Source organism: Candoia aspera, chromosome 3 (assembly GCF_035149785.1).
Source record: "Candoia aspera isolate rCanAsp1 chromosome 3, rCanAsp1.hap2, whole genome shotgun sequence".
Lineage (NCBI taxonomy): Eukaryota > Metazoa > Chordata > Lepidosauria > Squamata > Boidae > Candoia > Candoia aspera.
In genome coordinates this window covers 66,469,281-66,496,010 of record NC_086155.1, presented here as the reverse complement: position 1 = coordinate 66,496,010, position 26,730 = coordinate 66,469,281, and the positions used below count along the sequence as shown (strand labels likewise).

The 26,730-nt window shown below is 37.2% G+C and overlaps 1 protein-coding gene across 2 annotated transcripts in view; it reads left to right on the top strand.

Annotated features, from left to right (window-relative positions):
- DAB1 (DAB adaptor protein 1) overlaps nucleotides 1–26,730 on the top strand; it is a 269,541-nt gene that overhangs the window by 181,059 nt on the left and 61,752 nt on the right. Inside the window, exons 6-9 of one of the 2 annotated variants that reach the window (XM_063298018.1) lie at nucleotides 21,113–21,244; nucleotides 23,080–23,199; nucleotides 23,676–23,714; nucleotides 26,568–26,633. In XM_063298018.1, the coding sequence (XP_063154088.1) occupies nucleotides 21,113–21,244; nucleotides 23,080–23,199; nucleotides 23,676–23,714; nucleotides 26,568–26,633 (357 nt within the window). The remainder of the gene's footprint in view (nucleotides 1–21,112; nucleotides 21,245–23,079; nucleotides 23,200–23,675; nucleotides 23,715–26,567; nucleotides 26,634–26,730) is intronic. The other variant, XM_063298017.1, reaches the window with a different exon arrangement.

Below are 26,730 nucleotides of genomic sequence, written 5' to 3'. Positions count from 1 at the left end.
GGGTCAATGTAATGGGGGTGAGGCGGTCCCTTAGGTAACCTGGATCCATGCCATGTAGGACTTTAAAGGTATAATCAACACCTTGAATTGGACCCAGAAGCAAACTGGCACCCAGTGGAGAATGTGCTGAGATTATACTTCTTTTGCCTCCTATACGTGTCTTCCAAAAGTGAAAAATTATCTTGCCTATTGTGAGCCACAACTGAATTAATGGCTCTAGGTCACACAGATTCAATGTGGTGCATTAGTTTCCAGTCAGACAGTACTTTGCCAATTTTTGAGAAATACAGCCGTTTCTCGAGTTCAGTAAGACAGCCTATATAGGTCCTGCTGCTTGCCCAGTTTTAGTCAGTTCTTCTATTGTCATCTTGTTCGTTACTCAATCTTTTTTCTCTTTCTATATGCTATCATGATCAATTTGTCCTCTTTTATTTCTTTATGAGGTAGGCATCATTGTGATCTCAGTCAGGTTCTGTGTCTAAAATCATAAACTATTATTTTCATTGTAATGAAAGCACCAAGGAGCCCTTTCCTTTCACTTTATACTAGAGGATCTTATCCTCCATATGCTTCATTAAAACTATATCTCTTGGGGTGGGTGGGAAATCTATCAGCATTTCAAACAGGTTACTCATTCCTGATTCATTATACCTCCCTATGGTCAATATTGAACATTGTAACAATAAGTAGTTTAGACAGCAGTCAGGGTTTGTGAAAGTAGAGTAAACATTCTAAGAAAAATGTATCCAGAGATGCCAATAAAATACTTCAATACTCTGGAACATTTTTCAGATTTTTTAAAAAAATAATAATAGAGTCACCTATATCACAAGGTATAGTAAGAATAAATTTATAATAGCTCATACAGCTATTTGGCTTCAAGTTCTTTTTTTTCCCCTCAGAATCAGAGGGCTTAAGCATTTTTCTATTGCATGACATCCATTTAATCATGTTCTTTTATGTGTTAGTCCTGCAGGAAGCAGGACTGATTTTTCCTTCTTGATGTACTTTGTGCCATGAAGGTGCTATGATGCACCTCCTCAAGGCAAAGAAGCAACACGGTTTGCTTTGATGGGGTGGTTTGCATCATCTTTCAGTCTGTGTCAGCTAGCATTCACAGCATGCTGGTAAAAAGCTGTGGCTGCATGAAGCCTTGCTTCACTTTTATAAGCCAGGGTGCTATGTTGCATTATGAAGCAGCGTCAAGATGGTATTTTGTGAGCCTTCACCACAGAGTGAAGCACCCCACTGAAGATCTGCATAGCTTCACCATGGATAAGGCATGTGGTAATATTTTTATCTATCTATCTATCTATCTATCTATCTATCTATCTATCTATCTATCTATCTATCTATCTATCTAATTTATCCCCGCCCATCTCCTCCCATCGGAGGACTCTGGGCAGTTTACAACAATCGATTAAAACCATCACAATAAATACAAAGAGTAAAATACAGTAAAAAATAATACAAATAGAAGTAAAAAATAATATTATTTGTTTATAGCTAGCAAATAGAAATTGTGACTCCCAAGTGTGATGATTTCTGCCCAAAATGTGTGTCCTGAGAATGAACAGGTAGCACTGAAAACTGGGAACTTCAGCAGACCTATTTAGCCACTCTTCAACAATATAATTATGAGATCTCCATTTCATTCAGCTATCAGTAGGGTACTGATGGATCTTGAAGGGAAAAATGTCTTTTTCTCAGGGTGCAGTCTATTCTGGAACAACAAGACACAGACAATGAGGGAATACTTTAAGGCTGACGTTTTTATGGCAAGTTGCCTGGATGCCTATGGCAAGCAAGAAGAGCGGCCACAAGAGTGACCAGGGAAAGCTTTGAAACTACAGTGTTATCTAGGAGCAGTGACAGATGTTGCGGAGGTTGGGGGCAGGGGTTGCTGGCTAATAAAATATATAGGATCCTAGTGCTTCTTACTTTTTAATACAGGTTTAAACTGAAGTCTCCTTGTGTTTAAGGGAATTCATGTCTTGATTTTTTTTCATGATTTGTAATGGCTGTTACAACAAAATGTGTTTAAACAGAGCAGATGGCTTTTTTTCTGAAACTGAGACAGATGCTGTGGATGTGACAATTGGAAAAGAACTACATCTGGCATGGCATCCTCTCTGCTTATATGTTTATGTAAGGCATAATACATTAAAACACTGGCTGTTTCTCTCTTTGTCTATTTGAATTGGATATTCTATGACTAGAAGTGTGCTCTCTCTCTCTCTCTCTCTCTCTCCCTCCCTTCCTCCCTTCCTCTCTTCTCAAGATGGATAAGACAGTGTTCTGAGAGAGGGGCTTTGGGAGGCATCTTTGAGGGGTATTATATCACTTTATGTCAGTAATGTCTCACAAGTAGCAATGGGTAAATACTTTATCTACTTGTTAACCCAAACTACTAAATTGGGACAATGGAACAAATATGAAGAAAACATTACTTTTCCCGTTTCATTTTCATTGCAGATCTGATACTGATGAAGATGACTTTTAGTGGTGGAATAGAGAAATTGGAGGAAATGATTTCACTCAGTTATTTGGGAATATGTCTACTACACCCCCTTCATAGAGTGACGATTAGGGGATTACTTAAACTCTAGTGTATAGTATTAATAATGTCCACAGAGGAAAAGTAAAATGACAGATCTCGTTAAAAATATAAGCTCCCTATGCTGAAATTTCTGCACTGTTCAAGAACATGACAATGATCTAACTTAACTCAGTTTTGAACCTCAACCCTCAGGGAAACTTAGCTGATTGAAATCTACAGCTGCACTTTCTGCTTCAAAACTCCAGTAATTGCTGTTACTGCCTCTAGAAGGCTATGGTTTGTCATGGCTATTAATGGGGTAATTTTATTGTGACCTACTGGTGTGATTCTTTGCATCAAAGCCACATGATGAATAGACAGGACAGGACTTGTCTACTAGAGTGGAACAGAGAAAAGGTATATTCAGGTAAAAGTAATCCAGTAAACTAGGGTATTGTCCCTGTACAAAGCACAGAGAGCCCTTGAAGAAAATAAATATCCTCAAATTGCTCATAATCTATTTGAATAGTCAATCACATAGTTTTATTTAATAAAAAAATAAAGTGATTACAGTATCAAAGCTAACAAATTTCTTGTAGTGTTTAATATAATACTAGATTTTTGTAGCTTTACTACAGTTGACTAACAAAGTGACGTATCTTGCAAGCATAGTTTTTTTTGTCATTTTATTTATTTATTTATTTATTTATTTATTTATTTACACGGCCACCAATTTATATACAACTCTGAGTGAAACAATGTGTTTTGTAAAAATAAATAAATCAGTAAAGTTATCTCAACTTAGTGATAACTTCTGTGGATAGCTTTGGACAAACCTATAAGCTTCCATTTACTATGTGCAAATGTATAAGTTATCCTAATAGACCACAGAATGTTTTTGTAATGATGAGCAATATCAAGTCAACATGAATATATTTATCATGTTTCCATGGCATTCTCATTCAGGAATTTTGGTTGTGCATACTGTGGAAGGCTGTAAAGCTTCCAATTTGTATAGTAGACAGCAAGGTTGGTTGGTTGGTTTATAACTTTTGTGTGGCCGCCCAACTCAACCAAAGTGACTCTGGGTGGCTTATAAAAAAATTCAGCATATTTTTAGAGGCAGTATGAAAATGAAATGAACACCATATCTTTGGAGCTTTGCTCTGCAGATCTCAGTAACTAGCATCAGCTTCAATGGAACCCATATTTATTTGGTTCTGATAGCAAGTTGATCTGAAAAAACCTCCGCTAATTTATATATTTCATCTTCTTAATCCTTGCAAAGATACTATAAGGTAGATGACAACTATTTTGATTTTGTATAGGGAAGAGATTTAGAAGCATTTGAAAAAGTAAGGAGCCAAAAAAAGCTGTATTAAACGTATCAAAAAGCAAAAATAGCTATTCTAACTGTTACCTTTATGTGTTTTTGAAAAATATAACCCATTTATTATATATTTTAAAAACTTCCAAGTATAGGCAGTCCTCGCTTAATGACCATTCATTTAATGACCATCCGAAGTTACAGTGGCGCTGAAAAAACCAACTTACAACAGTTCCTTGCACTTACGACTGTCACAGCATCCCCATGGTCACATGATCACAGTTCATGTGCCTGGCAACCATCATACATTTATGACAGTTGCAGTGTCCCATGGTCACAAGATCGCCATTTTTGACCTTCCCAGCTGGCTTCCGATAAGCAAAATCAATAGGGTAATGCATGATTTGCTTAACAACCATGTGGTTCACTTAACAGCTGCATTGCTACCTGACCTAAGTTCCAATCCCAATTGTGGTTGTTAAGCGAGGACCACCTGTAGTTTCTTCCAATTTAAGAATAACTATCAAGGGAAATTGATAATCTGTGGACAAGGTAGATTAGAAAGCCTTACTCATGCTCTGATAAAGGTCTTTTCCTTTAATATGGCTTTTTTATAGTCTTCTTGATGAAGAATGGCCTTCTAAACACTTCGAGACTTGTCCATGAATATTTATAAAATCTATGGCTACCCTTCTGTGGTGTTCTTAGCCAGAAGCATTGTTACAAAGGGCATAATCAATATGGTTTGCCATCAAGTTATTTTTAAGATGCAAAAAAGGAGAAACAGTAGCTGATCATGAACTCTCAAATAATGTAGGTCTTCCCTTAAAAAGTCAGCCTAGCTTATGATTTAAAAAGAGAAATGAAAGAAGACTGCTTCCCAGCTGCCAGCCCGCTAGTTATAATCTTATGTACTGCCAACCCATATATGCAGAAACTAATGATATACATTGTGGCAGGCAAGGCTCCCATAACCACACACCCTTCTCTGCCATGGTATAGTTAGCAGTGCAAAAAAGCCATTGGTAAATGTAAGGCTTTATTACTGTCAAAGGCATTAAAAGTGCTGTATAAGCTATTTAGGTAACTATGAAAGCCACAGGGCATCTGTTTCTCAGGTTCCCATCATTGCAGTTTTTAACAATACATTGCATGAAGTGACATTGAAATGGATAGACTATGCCTGTAGATATGCCTAAGGACTTGTTTGACATTACATTTTATTCTGTAACCTAGATTTTTCTAAAGCAGTATTCGGGTCCTACTAGCAAATATACAGATTTATGTGCAACTCTTAGTGGCTAAGAACTTGGATGTTCTTAAATCTTGTATAACAGTCTTATTTATGTATTATTTGAAATGTTTGCCCTTTAGTTTTCAATTCTAGCATATTGTACAGTGTGTTAAAAAAAAACATGAAAATATATTGTCACAAAGTAAAACTGCAGATAAACAACAGCAGCAATAATCAGCAATGGAAATAGCAAAGGTTTTATGTCCCGCAAAGCTTTTGATTTTGAATATAAATTCCTTTTGAAACCACATTTTATTGTACTTTTCATATTTATGAGAGAATTTTTAAAAAAGCATTGCAAGTTGCATTCTTCATTGCACATTATTGTTCTCTTATTTGTTGCAATCCAGTGGAAGTTTTATGTGCTTGCATATCCATGCTCAGAAAACCAGAAAAGGGCCTCAGGTTGGCTTTAATAAACCATTGAGGGATGGACCTCTTCAGTGCTCCAGACAGCAGGTTTATGAGTCACCCTTGCATATGATTTGCACAGCTTACTTTGCACATCATTCAGATAGGAAATGTGTGACTACTGTATTTTTCAAACAAGGCATTGCAACAAAATAATAAAGGCAGGATAGAAAATATTTTTTTAAAAAAAAATACATAACCATTTAATAGAAACGAGAAAATCAAGAGATCTTTGAAGCTGTAAAACCCATTCAGTAATTTGTAAAGTGAGAGAGGTGGAAACTGAGAATAAAATTAATGTTTATGTGGATCCATAGGAATAAACTTCTGTCAAAGTAATTTCAGGATGGATGGGACAGATATGAGGAAGGGTAATTGATTACTAGATCTTTAGTTCTTAGCCAAAATTATATGGTTAAAATCAAAATGTTACAATTTATATCCAAGTTATTCTTACCCAATCTGGTTCCCGTACTATAATTCTATAATTGGTCACTAGATTGAGAAGGTTTACCTTTTAATTATAAATAAGAATTACAGTTATAGTCCATTAGAAGCCTAATATTTGCACATCAAATTTAGGAATTCAGAGCATGCCAGAACAAAGCAAGAATAGAAAAGCAGGTCAGTCATTTCACAGAAAAGTACAAGAGATGTTGAATATTAAAAGCTTTATTTCAGTGAGGTTATGAGCTATGCAAACTTATCAAAATAATTGTTGCAGCATCCTGAGACCAAATTTGGTCCCTTCTTTCTCTCCATCTCTTTCTGTCTTGTTCTCTCTGTGTCTCTGGCTAAACCATCATCAAAATGTCTGGATTTTTGCAACCCAAATCTTGTAGCCCTGTACAGAAATAGAGCCATAAGCATTCAAAACAGATGTGTAACACAGCCCCTTTGTATTGACTTACTTTGATTTTTATACAGTATTTTCACAGTGTTTGCATTTGAATTTGCCACTGAGAAGAAAACCATTCCCATTCCCAGCATTAAAACACCTTCCAAAACATGGCCTGAAAATGGAGTTTAAGAGCAGGGATGAAGCAATTTGTCTTCTAGGGGACTCTGATTCCTCCTCATTTGATCTCAACATGAAAGAACACAGTGGGTTAAAAATGTCATCCCTACCCCTCCAGTAACATCATCACATAACCAGATGGCTTTCTGTAACCCTCCAAGACACATGGAAGCTGAGCTGCAGCCCTCAATGTCTTCATAAGGAATTTAACCTTACATTATATTGTTTTTTATTCATTTTTATTGTTATTGTTTTTATTTATGTTGTGGCCACGAAGAGTCTGTGTATGATTCTGGTGGGGTATAAATGTAATATATAAATATAAATAAAGTATATATTTCTGTCTGGCTAGCTAGTTAGCTATTTTGGATAGTCTAAATCTCTTCATCATAGGTGATATACCTCAGTTTGAAGAATACTGTGAAAGTGACAATAATGTTATATATAAATTAATAATTGTTGGATATTTAATTGGTTGTATATTTATTTATTTATTGGAGTGCAGATCAGATTATAAAATTGGTTGTGTATGTTGAAAAACTGGCTCATTTTGCAATGTGAAGCCCATTCAAAGTTTTAGATTGTGCATTTTTTTTGAAGTCCAAAATATAGTTACAATTCTTGAAAATTTCAATATATATACCATAAACTAGACATGATATGTTCAACTGGCATTCCATTAATCAGGTACGGGTAGTCCTCACTTACTGACAGTAATTGGGACTGGGAATTCCATCGCTAAGCGATGCAGTCGTAAGGCGCGATGTCACATGACTGCGCTGACTTACGTTGGCAGTTCTGGCAGTTCCAGTTGCCATTGTTAGGTGAATCCCACATGGTCACAGCAACCCATGGTCATGTGATCACTATTTGTGACTTCTTGCTGGCCTCCCCATTGCCTTTGCTTGTTGGAAAACAGCAGTGAAGGTTGCAAATAGTGATCACATGACTGTGGGATGCTGTGACAGCCACAACTACAAGGACCCATCATAAGTACCCCTCATTCAGCACCAGTGTAACTTCAAACAGCCGCTGAACAAGTGGACATTAAACAAGGACAACCTGTGCAGATTTTTTTTCATTAGTATGTAAGTGTCCAGTATTTTTAAATGAAGATTAAAAATGCAGAGAGGTTGTAGATGTGCATATAAATGTTTCCTCAACATCTCTGTCCCTTAAACATGTCAAAGCTTCCTGTATTGAATGTAAGAGTCCACAGTGTACATCTGTTCACTTGACTGCTAACTATCACTTTTTGTGATAGTGAATCTGAGGGAACAGTTTAGTTCATGGAACAGCTTCTACTCAGGTCCAGGTAACTATGAATAGAGCCTCACTACCTTAGTCTGTTCAGTACAAGAAGACTGAAGACTGATGAGACAAAGTCTTTTAGGTGTGTGCCTACATTCCATTTCCTCTTTCACTTTCATCAGAGCAAACTGAACAACTGTGCAATGCTTTTATCTGTTGGAAATCATATTTTTCATGTTCTTGTATATCACCAAATAAATGATTATATTGTGTTTGTGTGTGGGGGTGGGTGGGTTATACACCAGTGGATAGCTACAGAGTATTGCTATATAGAGATTACCTTCATAAATCCTATTTAGGAAAGAAATAATACACTTTGTTTACCATGTGATAGATACATAAGTTTACCTATCATGCAATGTATTTAGAGCAGACCACAGTAATACAGTTCACCCAGGACCTCAAACCTGGGGCTCTCACACTTGCTCCTTGTTGAGGACATTCACTAGGTAGGTCATTTATAAGTGTTCCTACCTTCTTATTGTAGTATATCATAGATTGCATGGGCTCATTTCTGAGCTGGCAAATTGCCTTTAGAAACACAAAATGAAATTATGGAAATCTAAAATTATGCGGTGCATGGTATATATTCATTGTTGCAGCACAGCCTTCAAGTCTGGAATAAAGTCCTAAGATTCGTCATAATCATTAATCATATTCATAATCCAATGTCAGTAAAGGTCATATCAAGAAAGCTGTGAAATAACTTATAAACCAACATACATTTATGCAAGAATGAAGAAGTATTAAGTATCTTGATTATAAACTTGTATAAATCTGTAAATGTACTAAAATGCTATTCCTTTGTTCCCTTCAAAATACAGGAGAAGAGTTAGAAACCACGCTGAATATTGCAGATGGGGTAAATAAGATGTGTATAGGTGAAATGTATCAGGATTAGCCCATAGACCCATAGATCTGAATGTACACTGTAGATGTAAGATAAGGAAGCTAACAGCCAAGGTAATTTGGGATCTGGCCATGTGGAGAATAAATTATACAGGTTTTGCTTCTTTAATCTTCCTTCTTTCAGAAATATAGTGGGGAAAGACATGAATGTCAGGGAAGAATGGAGGGCTAGAGATTGGGGTGAAGTATACTAGATGGCAGAGAAGGTATAACTGAGATCCTGAGAGAGCTCGAGGCCTAGAGAACCAAACTGACATCAGGAAATGTCCGTAGAAGCTTACCCACCTTCTAGAAGTTTTTGGAACTTTTCAGAAGTTATAAATAGGCCTTCAGGTTATCTAGGTTGCAAACAATTCTGAAAAATCCCCCAAAAGTCCAGTAAAGGGAAAGGGAAGTACACATGTACTGGACATGTGATCTTGGGGCAAGGAGCGACCTATCTGAGGAGGACATCATGAGCAGTATAAAAGCAGACTAAGACCTATGTTCAAGAAGAAACAACATTATCAGTTTGGTTTGGGTCAGAAATTGTCATGCGCTGCCTACCTCCGAGTAATACACAGACGCTGATTCCGTGAAACAGGCTCTGGTTTATTCGCAGTGTAGATACAGTATAGGAAAAAAGCTGAGAGTGACAGGAGCGCGCCGGTGCGGGGTTTAAATACCCCGCGCCGGTCAGCGCCCCCTCACTCGCGGCCACGTCACCCCCCTCTGTCCAACATGCTGTCCTGCCGGTAGGCGAGGGGCCGCGAGGCCCCGCTGGCGCTCCGGGATCGCCCATCATCGGTTTCCCTATTCCTCCGGTGATTGCTGTCAGCTGGGCGATCTCCGTTGCGCTAGCGCCAACAGCTTGGGTGTGCCTCGCGATCCGCTTAGCCATTGTCTCTTGTCCCTCAGTCTTTGTAAGTTGATGGCTACTTATCTTGAGCCCCCTCCCCTGTTTCCTTGTTATTGTCATGTGTGCCATTGCGCTCATGTCTTCAGCTCAACGGCACTCATGACAGAAATGAACATCAGACTTGATCAGACTGAAGGATAGGCAAGTTGTTTGTCCAGATCTAAATTCAGATTAGGATGATATATGTTAGTTAAGAATATCTTCATTTTGGGGATAAATTGGGGTTCAGAGTGTTTTCTGCTAACCTTGTTGATCTTGCATACATTTGGAGGGGTACTATTGTTAGGATTACTATGTGAAATTGACAAAAGTGTGTACCACATTTGTATGCTTGCTCCACACATCATACGTATTGACGAGGTTTCAAAATAAATCTTGCCTCAAGAAATCATTCCTGAATCTAGTATATCAGCCCAGAAATACCACTAAATACTGCTAAATAAATAATTTCAAAAAATTATAAGGAAACATCAAAAATGATAGGATGTGAATTATTCATATTCAGTCTGTGCGCTTTTGAAATGGTTTGTAGGATATGATGATTTAAGTATTTTATTATACCCTTGAACATTCAGTTCAGAACTAGAATAAGGAACATTTAGTTTTATTTTACAATGCTAGATAATCTGTTAGAACTGAGATAAGACTGGCTTTTCTCACAAAATGCAGTTACTCCTCATTGGCAAAGCTCATGTTTGTGTCTTCTGTACAACACCATGTAATGTTTAAACATTATTAGTTATATAGACTAAAATCAGCATAGGTGCAGGGCCAATACAGGACCACTCTATATGAAATAGTAAGGGTTGCAATATATGCTCAGAAGTTTAGAAATAGGTAGCCATTAACAAGTTTGGGGCACAAGAATAAAAGCTTGAGTATACCATGGACCCAAGAAAACAAACATGTGGATCATAGAGTTCTTATTCAAGGCACAAATGACCAGGCTCAAATTACGTTATTTTGGACACATTATATGAAGACCAACTTCCCTTGAGAAGTCCATTATGCTAGGAAAGCTGGAAAGAAAGAGGAGGAGAAGAGGACAATCAGAAACAAAGTGGATGGACTCAATTACAGTGGTGATGGGTGGAACATTGGAAGACTTGGGGGCAGATTATCCTGGAGACTGTGTTCTTGCTAAAGAGTTGCCACTGACTTGATGGCACATAATCACTACCAAACGCTGAATTTTATGGTGCTGCATAAATATTCCCTTGCCGATTTCTTTTTTCTTTAAGATTATTGATCTTAAAAAAATAAAGCTGAGTAAAATTTAAAAGAAGAAAAATGTTTCCCTTGGACTTCTGGAAAAGCACTTTTCTAGTCCTTTAAAGTGGAAGAGAAATATGCTAGCATTTAGGAATTCTGTGGACACGAAGCATTCCTGAATTATTGTTTCTACTCTAGAACTGAGCCTGAATGCTAAATTTTAAATTATGGACAACCAAACATTGTATAATAGGAATGTATTTTTTTCCTGAAACTAAAGTATTCCAGGAGTGCTAAACCCTTTAGAAGTGAATAGAAAATGATGATACACTAAAAAGGCTGTTCCTATGGACAGATCTTGTTATAGCTGCATTCCATTTTTTAAGATTTTTTTTTATCGTAGATTATCTAGCATTATAAAATAAAACTAAATGTTCCTTATTCTAGTTCTGAACTGAATGTTCAAAGGTATAATAAAATACATAAATCATCTTATCCTAAAAACCATTTCAAGAGCTTACTATGCAAAGTGCACAGGCTGAATATTAATAATTCACATTATTTTTATAAATAACTCAAGGTGGGGAACATACCTAATATTCCTACCTCCTCCTATTTTCCCCACAACAACCCTGTGGAGTAAGTTAGTAATTCCATTACTTTAATCCATTTCACAAATCTAAAAATAGTTCACAGGTCTCCTTTACATACACATAGATTGAAAACATGAATCAGTAGTAGAAAGCTAATTTCAATCAAAGTGTGTTCTTCTTGTTTTTAAAAAAAACACTGTTAATTTTCTAGCAGAATAGTAACAAGCAGAAAAGTATGAAGTGTGAAGGTTGTATATGCATATGCACTGAATAATATGAATCATCTCTGTATTGTAGAAATACTTAAGACATCTGAATTAAATGGTGTAACTAATTATTTGAAGTAGTTCATGGACAATTGATAAGTTCTATATATAATGAGGTTTTGTTTGAAATTAGAAGTGTCTCATCGCTAATTGTTGTCTAAACAGGGATGTTCTAAACCAATATGAAGTGCTACATTCTATACCTATTGTGTCTGGACATAAAATGCTTAATAGATTCTAAGAATCTTTTGACAGCCATTTATCTAAATTCCCTATAAATACTGACAGGATAGTGGCTGTAAGCATGCTTAACTGCTTCTTAATAGCCTGGTACAGGTTACAAGGTAATACTTTGGCATCAGCCATTGGAAATATAATGATTTTTCAAGAGTTAATGAGGTTCCTGAATAAATAAAAATGTTTCCATCTGCAGTCTCTGCATTACAGATGATATTTTACCATAGTGGAATAATCTTTTTGTCTAATTCCACAAGTAAAGAATGTGATCATAGTTTAATTTCTGTGCAAATATTGCTTGGCAATCAATAAGGTAATGACAAAGAATTTTGATTTAATAGGAGCCTGAGATAAAGAAAGGAGGATACCTAATTTTACAATTAGAGGGAAAGCATACAGCCTGAATGCAGAAGAAAATCTAATAAATCAATACAATTATATTATGTAAATAAGATAGTATAATTAATACAGCAGGGAATATGCAGCTCTCATGAAGAATGCTTATCCCTTCCAACAAAATTAACTTACTCTGCTGAATTTATTGGCAGATATGTCATAATATATGATCAGTACACTATAAGTAAGCTTCTGTGAATTGTGTCATTTTTCTTTATTTGTTTGCTTAGGATTTGGGTAATTACTAAAAACTTTGGAACCTTAGAAACATCAGTTCAGGTCTCTAGAAACTCATTCATTCGAGTAGGGGTCGGACAATAGAGTATTTGTTCCATTATGTTCCATTATTGTGCAAATGTTTAAATAATTATAGTTCTTAAGTGGTTTGTGTGGCATTCATCCAAAATATCTTCAGCTATCCTTATTGCAAAGCTCCTAATAAGCAAGTTAGGGCATCACCATCTTTTATGCAGTTACTATCACTGTTTGTCTTTCAAGTTTACTTTGTACTGGAATAAAATGACTTATGTCTCTCTGTTTTGCTTGTTTATGCCCTGTAAAGAAATAGAGCTGTAGAGAGTAGATAGCCTCTTTGTACTCATTCTTCTGTAGGGTTTTAATAATGTTTGCAAATTATTGGCAAGGTATGCAGGAAGCTTCCCTTTTTTCCTTTTTTTTTTTTAGGATTGCAGTTCTTATATAGATTCAGATTTACTTTATTTTCTCTGTATTCTGGCTTGCTTACCCAGTTTCAGAACTGAATAAAATTCTTTTAAACCCTGAAATCCAACAAAAAATTGCTGACAGAAGGTGATTCCTGTGGAAGAAGGATATAAATTATAAATTATAAAAGAAGGATATTTCAAATCTATCTATCTATCTATCTATCTATCTATCTATCTATCTATCTATCTATCTATCTATCTATCTATCATAGCCAGTGTATATTTTAGCTAGGATTGGGCTACATTGACAAGAACATCAATTAAATTGCATGTTTAATATTGTAATCTAGTTTGGGAACACTGCTGCATCAAAATAGAGCTAGTCTGGTCTAGTGGTTAAGGCAATGGGCTAGAAACCAGGAGACTGTGAGTTCTAGTCCCCCCTTAGGCACAAAAACCGGCTGGGTGACCTTGGGCCAGTCCCTCTCTCTCAGCCCAACTCACCTCACAGGGTTGTTGTTGTGGGGAAAATAGGAGGAGGAAGGAGTACTAGGGATGTACCCCACCTTTATTAATTTATAAAAATAATAAAGGTGGGATAAAAAATAAATAAATAAAATATGACTAAGAAAATCCATTATAGAAACAGAAAAATAAATACTAGGACTAGCACCCAACTTTGTACACTGGAGCAAACCACTTTGAGTAACCCAATATTTTCATAAAGACTGGTTAAGTGGGCTGTTTTCCCATTAACTTCAGTTTGTCAGAAGTGTCATTTGTTTATGCACACAGCAGAGGCATGGGGTTTTTTATATGGCCCCTAGATATGGCCTTTGTTTGCTTCGTGGAGTTAAATCAATAGATGTTTTGCTAAAGCCTGAACCAAAGCAAGGCATCTGTTTGAGGTTTTATATAGGGCTGATATATTCCCCTCTTTAAAAATCACACTGTAAAACTGTTTTAATTAGGAGATCTTTGGTTAATTCTGAAGTTGACCCCAAGGAAGACAGACTTGCTGTTGATGCATTGTGGCTCTCTTGATTGCCCCAATGTTTTCTCTAGATGGGGAAGCACTACCCCTAAAGCAGCAAATCTGACTCACAGCTATTGTTGAATGGGCGTGTAGGGGCCTTGGATGGAGATGGGAGAGAGAGCCTTCTTCAACTTCAGTTGCTGTGTCTGTTGCAGCTGTTCCTGGAGAGGGAGGAAGTAGCTGCAGTAAGTCGCACCCTAATCATCACCTGCCTGGATTACGATTATGTGTTGTAACTGGGAATGCCTTTGAAGACCAACCTGAAGCTGCAGTTGATTTAAAATGCAGTGGCCTGCTTATTCACTGGCACACATTACACCTGTGCTGTGGTCCCTGCCTTACCTTCTGTTAGGCTTCCAGGTACAAGTCAAACAGCTGCTTTTGTCCTAACAGTCAGGAATCACGCTGAGACGAGGAATAGGTCTCTAGTGTTTATTACTGCTACATAAGACAGAAAATCCTAACAAACTGTAGAAGCATGGGAAAAATCCAGACAGATAAACCCCAAAAGTCAAGGTGGGTCTGATCTGTGTCTCTTTGAATGGCTGCTTAATTCCTCAGTACTACGCATGTGTTTTCCCCCCTGGATAGAGGCCCCCTCCTGCTCGCCATCAGTACTCAGGACAGCTTTTGACCTAAAAAGCCCAGTGTGATTTGGCAGTTAAATATTTCCAGGATTGCATTCTCCAACCTGGATCAACCTAGTCAAATCAATTGTCCTGGGAGAAGCTGTTGCTAGTACCCTACTTCCACAAAGTGAGGGGGGCTGAGGCATGAAGGCACTGTTTTTCTGTGACAGTATTTGCTCTATTGATCAGCTCCCTCTCAAGAACAGCCAGTGTCCTCATTTTGGAAGAAGATTATACAGTACCTCCAAATAATTTTTGTGGGGTGAGCAGCTGCCTTCTGGATTTTTGAATTGTTGCTGTTTTTTGTTTTTAACTTTGGTTTGGAATGTTGTTATTTAACTACTTTATTTATACCTTTGAGTGTGGTGTTTGAATCAGAGTTGACTCCCAGCAATTCCATGGACTAGTCCTGCAGTTTTCTTGGCAAGATTTTGGAAGTGGTTTGCCACTGCCTGTTTCTTAGGGCTGAGACAGAGTGGCTGGCCCAAGCTCATCCAGCTGGCTTTGTGCCTAATGTGGGACTAGAGCTCATGGTCTCCCAGTTTCTAGTTTGGTGCTTCACCAGACCAGCTCTCCTATTTATACTTACCAGAGATGTTTTACTTTGAGAGTCTTACTAGTGGATTACAAATCAAATAAATTCTGCAATATATTTAAATCTTCATAATATGTGGTTCATATATTTTTATGATGACATAAAAAGCTGAAGAGTATAAATATCTAGAAAATTCATCCTTGAAATAAATGTCAGTTTAGCACAGGATCTTAATCTCTGCTAAACTTTCCTTCTTAAATTCATTTTTCTGTGCTAAGTAAAAAGATAAAATTTAGCAAAAGGTATATTTATCTTTGCTTTTCTATATTGCTATTGCCATTGATTGGCATGTGATTTTTTAATCAGTATAATTTATAATAGGGTATAACAACTTAATGAAAAGATTTTTGCAAATTTAGTTACTGTGATCTCTCTGCACGTGCATTCTGTTGAGCTTTATGAAGTGTTTACAGGTTTAAATTAAACACACAAAGTCTGTACTGGCTGTAAAATCAAAACATTTTGCTTTTATACAAGATAATATGCACACCTTTTTAAAAAATAGGAATAATAGTCATCTCTGAACATTAATCATTTGTTAATTAAATTATGCAAAGCCTTTTTTTTTAATAAGAAAAGAGAATGAATTTGTGCAAAAAGATTCTTATCCTCATTACCTAACATTATTGTGCTGGTATAGTAACTCTTGGCAATAGGCATAGACTAAGTTGGACTGTCAAAGGAATAGAGAACAAACTATCCAAACTAGAATTAAGTCAATAGACCAAAAATAGTATATAAAAACAAAGAAGAAATTGATGGCAGTTTTTAGGCCACCCAATCCAAGAATTTTGGACAAAAAAAATATAAAAAGTTATTCAGTGATTGCTTCAATTAAAACTCAGTTAAAAGCTCACAATACAATAAAAATCATGCTTACAATTATGGTCTAATAAGGACTAAGAGTCAAATTCTTATCTTAAAAAGAAAGTTTTTAACTTCATGTCTTCTTGAGTGCCAGAAGTGAGTGAGCCAGGTGCACCATTGGGGCAGGGAATTCCATAATGTGGGTACAACTTGGGAGACGGCCTTCTCTCCTGTCCATGCTCTCACCTCCTACCCAGACAGCACCATCAGCACCTCATTAAGCAGCAAAATCAGAGTGAGGCAATCAATCCCTTAAATAACCCGGCATTGTACCTAATCAGCACGTTATATTTATATTATTGAAAGCTGGCTGTTAACTAATGCAGCAACTATGGAATATTAATGTTTTCCTGGAGTAGTGGATTCACCAAGTCAGCAGTCTGGTTGTTACATTTTGTACCAGCTGTAGGTTCCTAATTGTCTTCAGAGACAGCCCTCATACTGTAGTCCAACTACCTGGCCATAAGGATTTTTTTTTATTTTTTATTTTTTTTATTTTATATCCTGCCTTTTATTTATATTTTATTGAGTTACAACCATCAAACCTTCCTGGACTAGGTTGGTCTATAACTGGTGCACCAGCCCAAGCTGAGCAAAGGCCATTCTGGTCATGACTTCCACCTTCTGTTTAAGCAAGAGCCATGAGTCCAGGAGATATAGTAGCAATGCATTCTCCCTTCTTGTTCTTGTTTATTCATTTAGTCGCTTCCGACTCTTCGTGACTTCATGGACCAGCCCACACCAGAGCTTCCTGTCGGTCGTCGCCACCCCCAGGTTCCCCAGGAACGAGTCCGTCACCTCTAGAATATATCCATCCACCTTGCCCTTGGTCGGGCCCTCTTCCTTTTGCCCTCCACTCTCCCTAGCATCAGCATCTTCTCCAGGGTGTCCTGTCTTCTCATTATGTGGCCAAAGTATTTCAGTTTTGCCTTTAATATCGTTCCCTCAAGTGAGCACTCTGGCTTTATTTCCTGGAGGATGGACTGGTTTGATCTTCTTGCAGTCCAAGGCACTCTCAGAATTTTCCTCCAACACCACAGTTCCAAAGTATCTATCTTCCTTCTCTCAGCCTTCCTTATGGTCCAGCTCTCGCAGCCATATGTTACTATGGGGAACACCATTGCTTTAACTATGCGGACCTTTGTTGTCAGTGTGATGTCTCTGCTCTTAACTATTTTATTGAGATTGGCCATTGCTCTTCTCCCAAGGATTAAGCATCTTCTGATTTCCTGACTGCAGTGAGCATCTGCAGTAATCTTCGCACCTAGAAATACAAAGTCTTTCACTGCTTCTACATTTTCTCCCTCTATTTGCCAGTTATCGATCAAGCTGGTTGCCATAAGCTTGGTTTTTTGAGGTTTAGCTGCAAGCCAGCTTTTGCACTTTCTTCTTTCACCTTCATCATAAGGCTCCTCAGTTCCTCTTTGCTTTCAGCCATCAAAGTGGTATCATCTGCATATCTGAGATTGTTAATGTTTCTTCCAGCAATTTTAACTCCAGCCTTGGATTCCTCAAGCCCAGCATGTCGCATGATGTGTTCTGCATACAAGTTGAATAGGTAGGGTGAGAGTATACAGCCCTGCTGTACTCCTTTCCCAATCTTAAACCAGTCCATTGTTCCATGGTCTGTTCTTACTGTTGCTACTTGGTTGTTATACAGATTCTTCAGGAGGCATACAAGATGACTTGGTATCCCCATACCGCTAAGAACCTGCCACAATTTGTTATGGTCCACACAGTCAAAGGCTTTAGAATAATCAATAAAACAGAAATAGATGTTTTTCTGAAACTCCCTGGCTTTTTCCATGATCCAGCGGATATTGGCAATTTGGTCCCTAGTTCCTCTGCCTTTTCTAAACCCAGCTTGTACATCTGGCAATTCTCGCTCCATGAATTGCTGAAGTCTACCTTGCAGGATCTTGAGCATTACCTTACTGGCATGTGAAATGAGTGCCACTGTTCGATAGTTTGAACATTCTTTAGTGTTTCCCTTTTTTGGTATGGGGATAGAAGTTGATTTTTTCCAGTCTGATGGCCATTCTTGTGTTTTCCAAATTTGCTGGCATATAGCATGCATTACCTTGACAGCATCATCTTGCAAGATTTTGAACAGTTCAGCTGGGATGCTGTCATCTCCTGCTGTCTTGTTATTAGCAATGCTTCTTAAAGCCCATTCAACCTCACTCTTCAGGATGTCTGGCTCTAGCTCACTGACCACACCGTCAAAGCTATCCCCGATATTGTTATCCTTCCTATACAGGTCTTCTGTATATTCTTGCCACCTTTTCTTGATCTCTTCTTCTTCTGTTAGGTCCTTGCCATCTTTGTTTTTGATCATGCCCATTTTTGCCTGGAATTTACCTCCGATGTTTCTAATTTTCTGGAAGAGGTCTCTTGTCCTTCCTATTCTATTGTCTTCTTCCACTTCCGCGCGTTGTTTGTTTAAAAATAATTCCTTATCTCTTCTGGCTAACCTCTGGAATTTTGCATTTAATTGGGCATATCTCCCCCTATCGCTGTTGCCTTCTGCTTTCCTTCTTTCTTGGGCTACTTCTAGTGTCTCGGCAGACAGCCATTTTGCCTTCTTGGTTTTCTCTTCCTTTGGGATATATTTTGTTGCCGCCTCCTGAACAATGTTGCAAACTTCTGTCCAGAGTTCTTCCGGGACCCTATCTACTAAGTCCAGTCCCTTAAATCTATTTTTCACCTCCACTGCATATTCCTTAGGAATATTAGTGAGCTCATATCTAGCTGATCTGTGGGTCTTCCCTAATCTCTTTAGTCTGATTCTAAATTGTGCGATAAGAAGTTCGTGATCTGAACTACAGTCAGCTCCAGGTCTTGTTTTTACTGACTGTATAGATGTCCGCCACCTTTGGCTGCAAAGGATGTAGTCAATCTGATTTCGGTGTTGTCCATCTGGTGAAGTCCATGTATAAAGCCATCTCTTAGGTTGTTGGAAGAGAGTGTTTGTAATGCAGAGTGAATTGTCTTGGCAAAATTCTATCAGCCTATGTCCTGCTTCGTTTTGTTTTCCAGGCCATGCTTACTTGTAATTCCAGGTGTCATTTGACTGCCCACCTTAGCATTCCAGTCTCCTGTGATGAAAATAACACCTCTTTTAGGCGTGTTGTCCAGTAGGTGCTGCAGATCCTCATAGAACTACTCTACTTCAGCTTCTTCAGCATCTGTGGTTGGGGTGTATATTTGGATCACTGTGATGTTAGATGGCTTGCCCTGAATTCAAATTGAGATCATTCTATCGTTTTTTGGATTGTATCCAAGCACTGCTTTAGCCACTTTACTATTAATTATGAAGGCTACTCCATTTCTTCTGTGGTCCTCTTGTCCACAGTAGTAGATCTGGTGGTCATCTGAAGTGGCCCATTCCAGTCCATTTCAGTTCACTGACGCCCAGAATGTCGATCTTTAATCTTGACATCTCACCAATAACCACATCCAATTTGCCCTGGCTCATAGATCTTACATTCCAGGTTCCAATGGTGTGTTGATCCTTAGAACATCGGATTCGCCATTCACCACCAGCACCGTCAGCTGCTAGCCTTCCTTTCGGCTTTGAGCTAGCTGCGTCATCACGTCTGGGGCTAGTTGAACTCATCCTCTGTTCCTCCTCAGTAGCATTTTGACCATCCTCCGACCTGGGGGTCTCATCTTCCGATGGTATACCGACATATCTCTGGTTGTACTGATCCATTTAGTTTTCACGGCAAGAATGCTGGGGTGGGTTGCCATTACCTTCCCCAGGGATCGCATTTAGTCTGACCTCTCTGTCATGACCTTCCCGTCTTGGGTGGCCCTTCACGGTTTAGCTCATGGCATCATTGAGGTGCTCAAGCTCCAGTACCACGACAAGGTAACGATCCTTTGCTGAAGGCATTCTCCCTACCCTTGGCATTATGGTGGCTGCAGGACCTGACACCTGGAAGGTAGTTTTCCAACACAGACACATACTGCAAAAATGCATGCTAAGTCACTGGATAGTGACCTGAGTTAAGCAGAGGTAAGCTACTTTATAAATGACAGGAATGAATGAGAAGTTCTTTCCATCTGAATGTGTATACAAAATTTGCATATTCTGAGTATATAGGAGAACCATATTTTGTGATGCAGTTCATATCTGAGAAAAAGCTGTATATAACTGAAATAAAATAAACACATAAGGATATCACGTTGCCTTGTTGTCCACGCCATAAACATGTTATTTTAAAAATCCAACTAGAGGCTACAGGTGTCCACTTGCACGCCCTTTACCTTGTAATATAAATAAGTATATATTAGTGCTGGCATCTTCTCTGTGCAGAATTTGCCCAAGATTTTTTAGAGATAAAGATCCAGAAACCAGCTGGACTGCCCTTTAAATCTTATTTAAAGACTAGCAATAATAATTTCAGTGCTAGTTCAGGATATACGCACATGTTCATCCATAAGGTAGGTTTTTCTGAAGGGCCAGTTGAAAGATACTAAAGAATGGTAAAGGAATTGTTACAACTCAAGCTGTCTTAATGATCACAAGAAAAGCAACCCGTCACTGAAAGATCTGAAGTTTGACACAATAGTCAGAGAGCTTGTGATAACAGATGAGGAAGGATCATCTAACTGAAAACAAACCACTAGATGAAGCACCTAAAGCATGAAAATGATTATAAATATGATCAAACCATTCAGATGTAATCTTGAAGAAAATGTGCTGGAAGCATTGCTTTTCATTGTGGCACTGTTGTTTTTCACATCTGTCCTTACAAAAATAAATCACACGCCTCAGTCAAAACCTGCGCTTTTCATTGCGAGACTTTTGTTTTTCAGATTTATCCTCATAAAAATAAATCATGTGCCTCAGTCAAAACCTGCGCTTCAATTAAAAATGTCCTTGTACTTTGTTTATTAACAGCTACTACAGCACCATCATGCAGTACATGAAATTTCATACATCGCAAAGGATATCACAGACCATCGGGCTTTTGGATATGTGTGTGGAAAGGAAGGGAATCATAGATTTGTGGCAATAAAAACAGCCCAGGCAGTAAGTATCAAGCTTATTGTCATTTTCTATAGATTAACTTAATTTGATAGCTCTGTCTAGAACACTGCTGGTTTGACAGGGCAGCCAGCAAGCACTGTTTATGTAGTATATAATGTTGTCAGAAGTGCCTGCATAAATGTTCTGAAATGATAGTTTAGCAATATTGGTCTCAGAAAGAAACGAGCACAGTCATCCTTCCCAGTTTTTTCTTGATGTATTCCTTCTAATTAGTAATTATTTTCCTTTCTAATTAAGCTGTATACACTAGCTGAATACAAATAAGTTTACTTAGTCCCCTCCACTCGTTTAGATAGAAAATAGTGGAAAACAAATAGCTATTTTGCATGGCCTACTCTTGATTTCTTTTTATTTAAAAAAAGTTAATAAATATAAGCAACATCTTTTATGCTCATAATTTTAATTACCATTAATTTGCAAATATAATTAGTTCACAGTATATAGAAATGAACCTTCACCCAGATAAAATTTGCAGCTAGACCAATATAAACAAAGTACAATAAGTACTTAGTTCAATAAGTATAGATGGGACTCCCTCCCACTCATCGTACAGAGATGCCTAAGGCTGCATTTGTAAGTTTACAAAGCCAAGTTAAGGTACAATATTTACTGATGTGAATACACATCAGTTTCAATCTAAGATAATATGTAATCAACCAATGTTATTGCTATCTCTTATAATACTTTTAAATTGAAAATTTCATTTGGGATATATAATAAGTTAAATTTATGCTTAAATAGCATGGACTATTAAATAGAATCACAACTAAAACATTAGTAAGTCTGATAAGTAGGTGGCATACAAATAATAAAAATATATTCAGCTGTAAAAATGACTTAGCTGGGTTAATTATGCAATTCATGGAGTAAGAGCAAGGAATTTTTCACTGAATTTTTCTTCACAAAGAAATTGGTTTGCTTTGTAAGTCATGTTGCCTCCCTGCCAGCCGTGAAAATTTAGCTGAGCATAAGGAACTAACAAGAAAGTAGTTCTGAAAATGTGCACACAAAGCAGCTCATTTTTACAGTAATTCGTTGAGTACATGGACAGAACATGCCAAGCTAGGAAAAAAAAATACAGATCAAATAGTGCTCAGTTTGTAATATAACTAAATGTCACACACTAAACAAATTCCATTAGTGAACGAGATAATTTCAAATTTTAGCACCATTAAACATTCCTGCTTAATTTGTTTACAGGTAGCCCTTGCTTAATTATGGTAATTGGAACTGGAATTTTTGTCACTAAATGATGCAGTCTCAAAGTGCAACATCACGTGATTGTACCACTTAAAGGTGGCAGGTACGACAGTCCCCAGTCACCATAGTTAAGCAAGGACCATGTGGGTTGTTAAGAAGGACTTCATGTGATTGTGACTTCTGATTTCCTGCTGGCTTCCCCATTGACTTTGCAGGAAAGATCACAAATCATGATCACGTGACCGCAAGACGCTGGGACAGTCAGAAATCCTGGCTGGTTGCCAACCTCCTTAGAACTTCAAATGTTGTAAATTCCACTTGTTCAGTGCTGTCACAAGTTCAAACAGTTGCTGAATGAGTGGTCGTTAAACGAGGACCACCTGCAATGGGTAACCCTTTGCAAAACAATACTAATTTCATTGATTTCAGTGTAGTTGTAAGAAACTAAATGGTTTGATTATTGTCATTTAGACCTTATCTAAAATAAGGTCTAAATGACATCAGAAATGCCGTATTTTATTAGCTACGCCATATACTGTATACATACTTTATATACACATATACATACATACATACATACATACATACAATATTCATTGTTTCTGTATTGCATGTAGGCAGAACCTGTAATTTTGGATTTGCGAGATCTCTTCCAACTTATTTATGAGTTGAAACAAAGAGAAGAACTGGAGAAGAAGGCACAAAAAGATAAACAATGTGAACAAGCAGTATATCAGGTATTTTAATATTTTTGGTAGGCAAGTACAAAAAATTAATATGCATTTGATTTGGTTCCATTTCGTGATACAGAGCCTGTGATGCAAAAAACTGAAAACTGATCTTTATACAATATCCCTTTCTGTATTTGAAGATGATAGTGATGGTGTTGCTACAATAATGTTTGACAGTGATTAAAACAATCTTAGCTGTAGTGAGAAACTTAATAATGTGAACTTGTTGACTTGGCAATAAACATATTATATTCTAAGACTTGGAGATTTTTGGAGTAATTGTGTGATGCTTTTTCTGGTGTTATTTCATACATAATTATATACATTGTAGGTTGAGAATACACATGCAAATGTGAATATCTATTTTACATCTATCTATTATGCAGTTCCCTTATGCTTTAAATCATGAATATGGCTCTTAGGCATCTGCTGTTCATATTCTCTCCTTTTTTTGTCTTTATCTTTGACTTTCTTTGTGATAGACAATTTTGGAAGAAGATGTAGAGGATCCTGTTTATCAGGTAATTTTTAATCAGGTAAAGCCATTTTTTGTGAAGTTTCAGAAACAGGGTTATGATTTAATTATAAAATAATATAAAATTATAAAACAAAACTTCAGCATTTCAAAAATATATCAAAAAGGTATCAAGGACAGGACTAAAAATTATAAAAAAGATTTCAGAATAATGTTTTATTTTTTTTAAAAAAGCAACAAAAAATTAAAAATAGAAAATTTCATAATAAAGAACAAGAAACATGTTGCTAATACTGAAATGTAAACATAATGCCTAGCAATAATACATAGCATCAATTGAAAAGTAATTTCAAAAATATTAACTCCTTTTTGACAGGGTTATTTATAGTTTTTTACATGTGTGATGAGATTGTCCTTTTAAGAGATTGACAGTTGCACTTAACTACTTTAAAGCAAATAAACCATCTCTTTAGAAAGCTTTAAGTTCAAAGATGAGTCATTCTGAATTAATTTTACTGATTTGGGAGGTCATTTGAGGAATGACACAGCTGCCAAGCAGGTATTCTCTCTGTACCAGAGCTGGTGAGAGTCTGCCTATGATCATAATCTAGGACAGTTATTGAAATGGTATGAGAGGCTACATCTGCTCATGCTAAAGATTAATTTGATTAATAAATAAATTAATACATTGATTAATAAATAAATTAATACATTGATTAATAAATAAATAAACAAATACACACACTAAGAAGAAAGAATGAGATTTATGCTTCTCCAAAAGACATACATACAGGGACGCGGTGGCGCTGCGGGTTAAACCGCTGAGCTGCCGATCGGAAGGTCGGCGGTTCAAAACCGCGCGGCGGGGTGAGCTCCCGTTGTTAATCCCAGCTCCTGCTCACCTAGCAGTTCGAAAACATGCCAATGTGAGTAGATCAATAGGTACCGCTTCAGCGGGAAGGTAACGGCGTTCCGAGTCGTCATGCTGGCCACATGACCCGGAAGTGTCTATGACAACGCCGGCTCCAAGGCTTAGAAACGGAGATGAGCACCGCCCCCTAGAGTCGGACTCGACTGGACTTTACGTCAAGGGAAACCTTTACCTTACCTTTACTAAAAGACATACAAAAATCCAGTTTTCTGTCCCTGAAATAGGGTGTCCCATATCTAACAATTTGCAGGCAGAGAAAGAAGTCCAAAGTATGTATTTTGTAAGTAGTTGTAAGTAGTTGTGGCAATAGGAGAGAAGACAGGTGCTTCAAGGTAGATCAAGGAAGACCTTAGTTCCAGCTTTTTTAGCCAATCCTCCATACATTGTCCAAAAATGATTTTTTAAAAACTGGATATGGTAATTAGAAGATCAAGAAATTCAATTCCAAGGACAAAGTGAGACAAAAGATTCTAGGAAGCTTGGAAACCTGTACCACAGATTTTCCCCTTTGCTTGCTGTAAGATTGTTCTCCTTACTCTCTTGAAATTTTTTAGTACATTTTGCACCAATTCTCTGGTATGAATTAAGATTCTGCTAGTTGCATTTAGGCCCTCAAAATCAATGGCCTGGTTTGCAATGCTGAGTTATAATGTTGGTTTGGGAAGTGTGTGTATGTTTGGATGTGTAAACTCTTCAATTATGGCTTTGCATTCAATGAATGCCATGCATATTGTTAATTTAATCAGCGATGGTTAAAAATTCTGACTTAGCTTTTGTGAGTGAAGCCAATGTAAAAAGACAGGTATATAAATCTATATACCATCTTAATTAAGATGGGAACCAAGTAAAATCCATGTAGCTTTGATCCTAATCACAAGTGTTTAAATAGCTTAAATAAAAACTATGAACATAAGAAGAAAAGAAAAAATGGTGCTAACTAAAATAAAGGACAATTTTTTTTAATATGGTTGAAAGATCAGTAGCAACAGGTCTTCACCACTGAGAAACAAATCTTTAAAGTTGTTATATGTTTTTATGAAAAACAGAATTCAGGCCTTTAGCAGTATTTTCAAAACAAAAGAACTATAGAAACATGTTAGAAGGAAGGAATGTTTTTGAAAATACAGTATAAGAAAATTGTATTTCCAAAAAAATAGAAAGAATAAGTAGATGATAATTAGAATTAGTATTAGTACTGTTGTTTCCCACAGAACATCTTCAGAATCAGTACAGAAACCAGGCACTTAAAATAAACTGACTGCTGAAGTCCATCTCCATTTTTCTTAACTATGATTAAAAGTACTAAAAGGAATATGTACAGGTAGTTCTCGACTTAGGATCACAATAGGGACTGGAAAATTCATCATTAAGCAATGCAGTAATTAAGCAAGGGATCACATGATCACACCTGATTTTATGGCATTTTTTGCAGTGGTCATTAAGTCAATCACAAGCTTCTCCATTGTCAGAAACCAGCTGGGAAGGTCACAAATGGTGATCACGTGACCTCGGGACACTGCAACCCTCATAAATACATGTTGGTTGCCAAGTGCCCAAATTTTGATCATGTGACCATGGGGATGCTACGACAGTCGTAAGTGTGAGGACCAGTTGTAAGTAACTTTTTTCAAGGCCATTGTAACTTCAAATAGTCGCTAAACAAATGGTTGTAAGTTGAGAACTACCCGTAAGCTTCTTTGGAAACAATGTTGAATGGTGTTCATATCTGTTGAGGAAACAGCAGGAAAGTTGTCCAATGACAATTAGTGAAGTTTCACATCTCTTTTATTTCTCTTCCATAAAAGAAAATCATATTTTTGCTTTTTAGAAAAAAGTAAGTTGCCCTTTTGCCAGCCTAGACTGCTGTTCCTTTACTGCTGATGGTTATTTTCTTCTAAAGTTCAAAACTGCCTTTTTCTCCTTTCTGTTTCACCTCTGACCTTTCTTCTTTTGCTGCTGATGTAATAGTACATTGTGTTTGAGGCTGGACATGAGCCAATTCGTGAGCCTGAAACAGAAGAAAACATTTATCAGGTATAAAATTTGTACATTTGTGTTCTTGTTGCTTCCAGTAATTCATCAAGCATATTTTGTAGACTAAAGTTTCTTTTAAGCTCCTTTATTTTTCCTG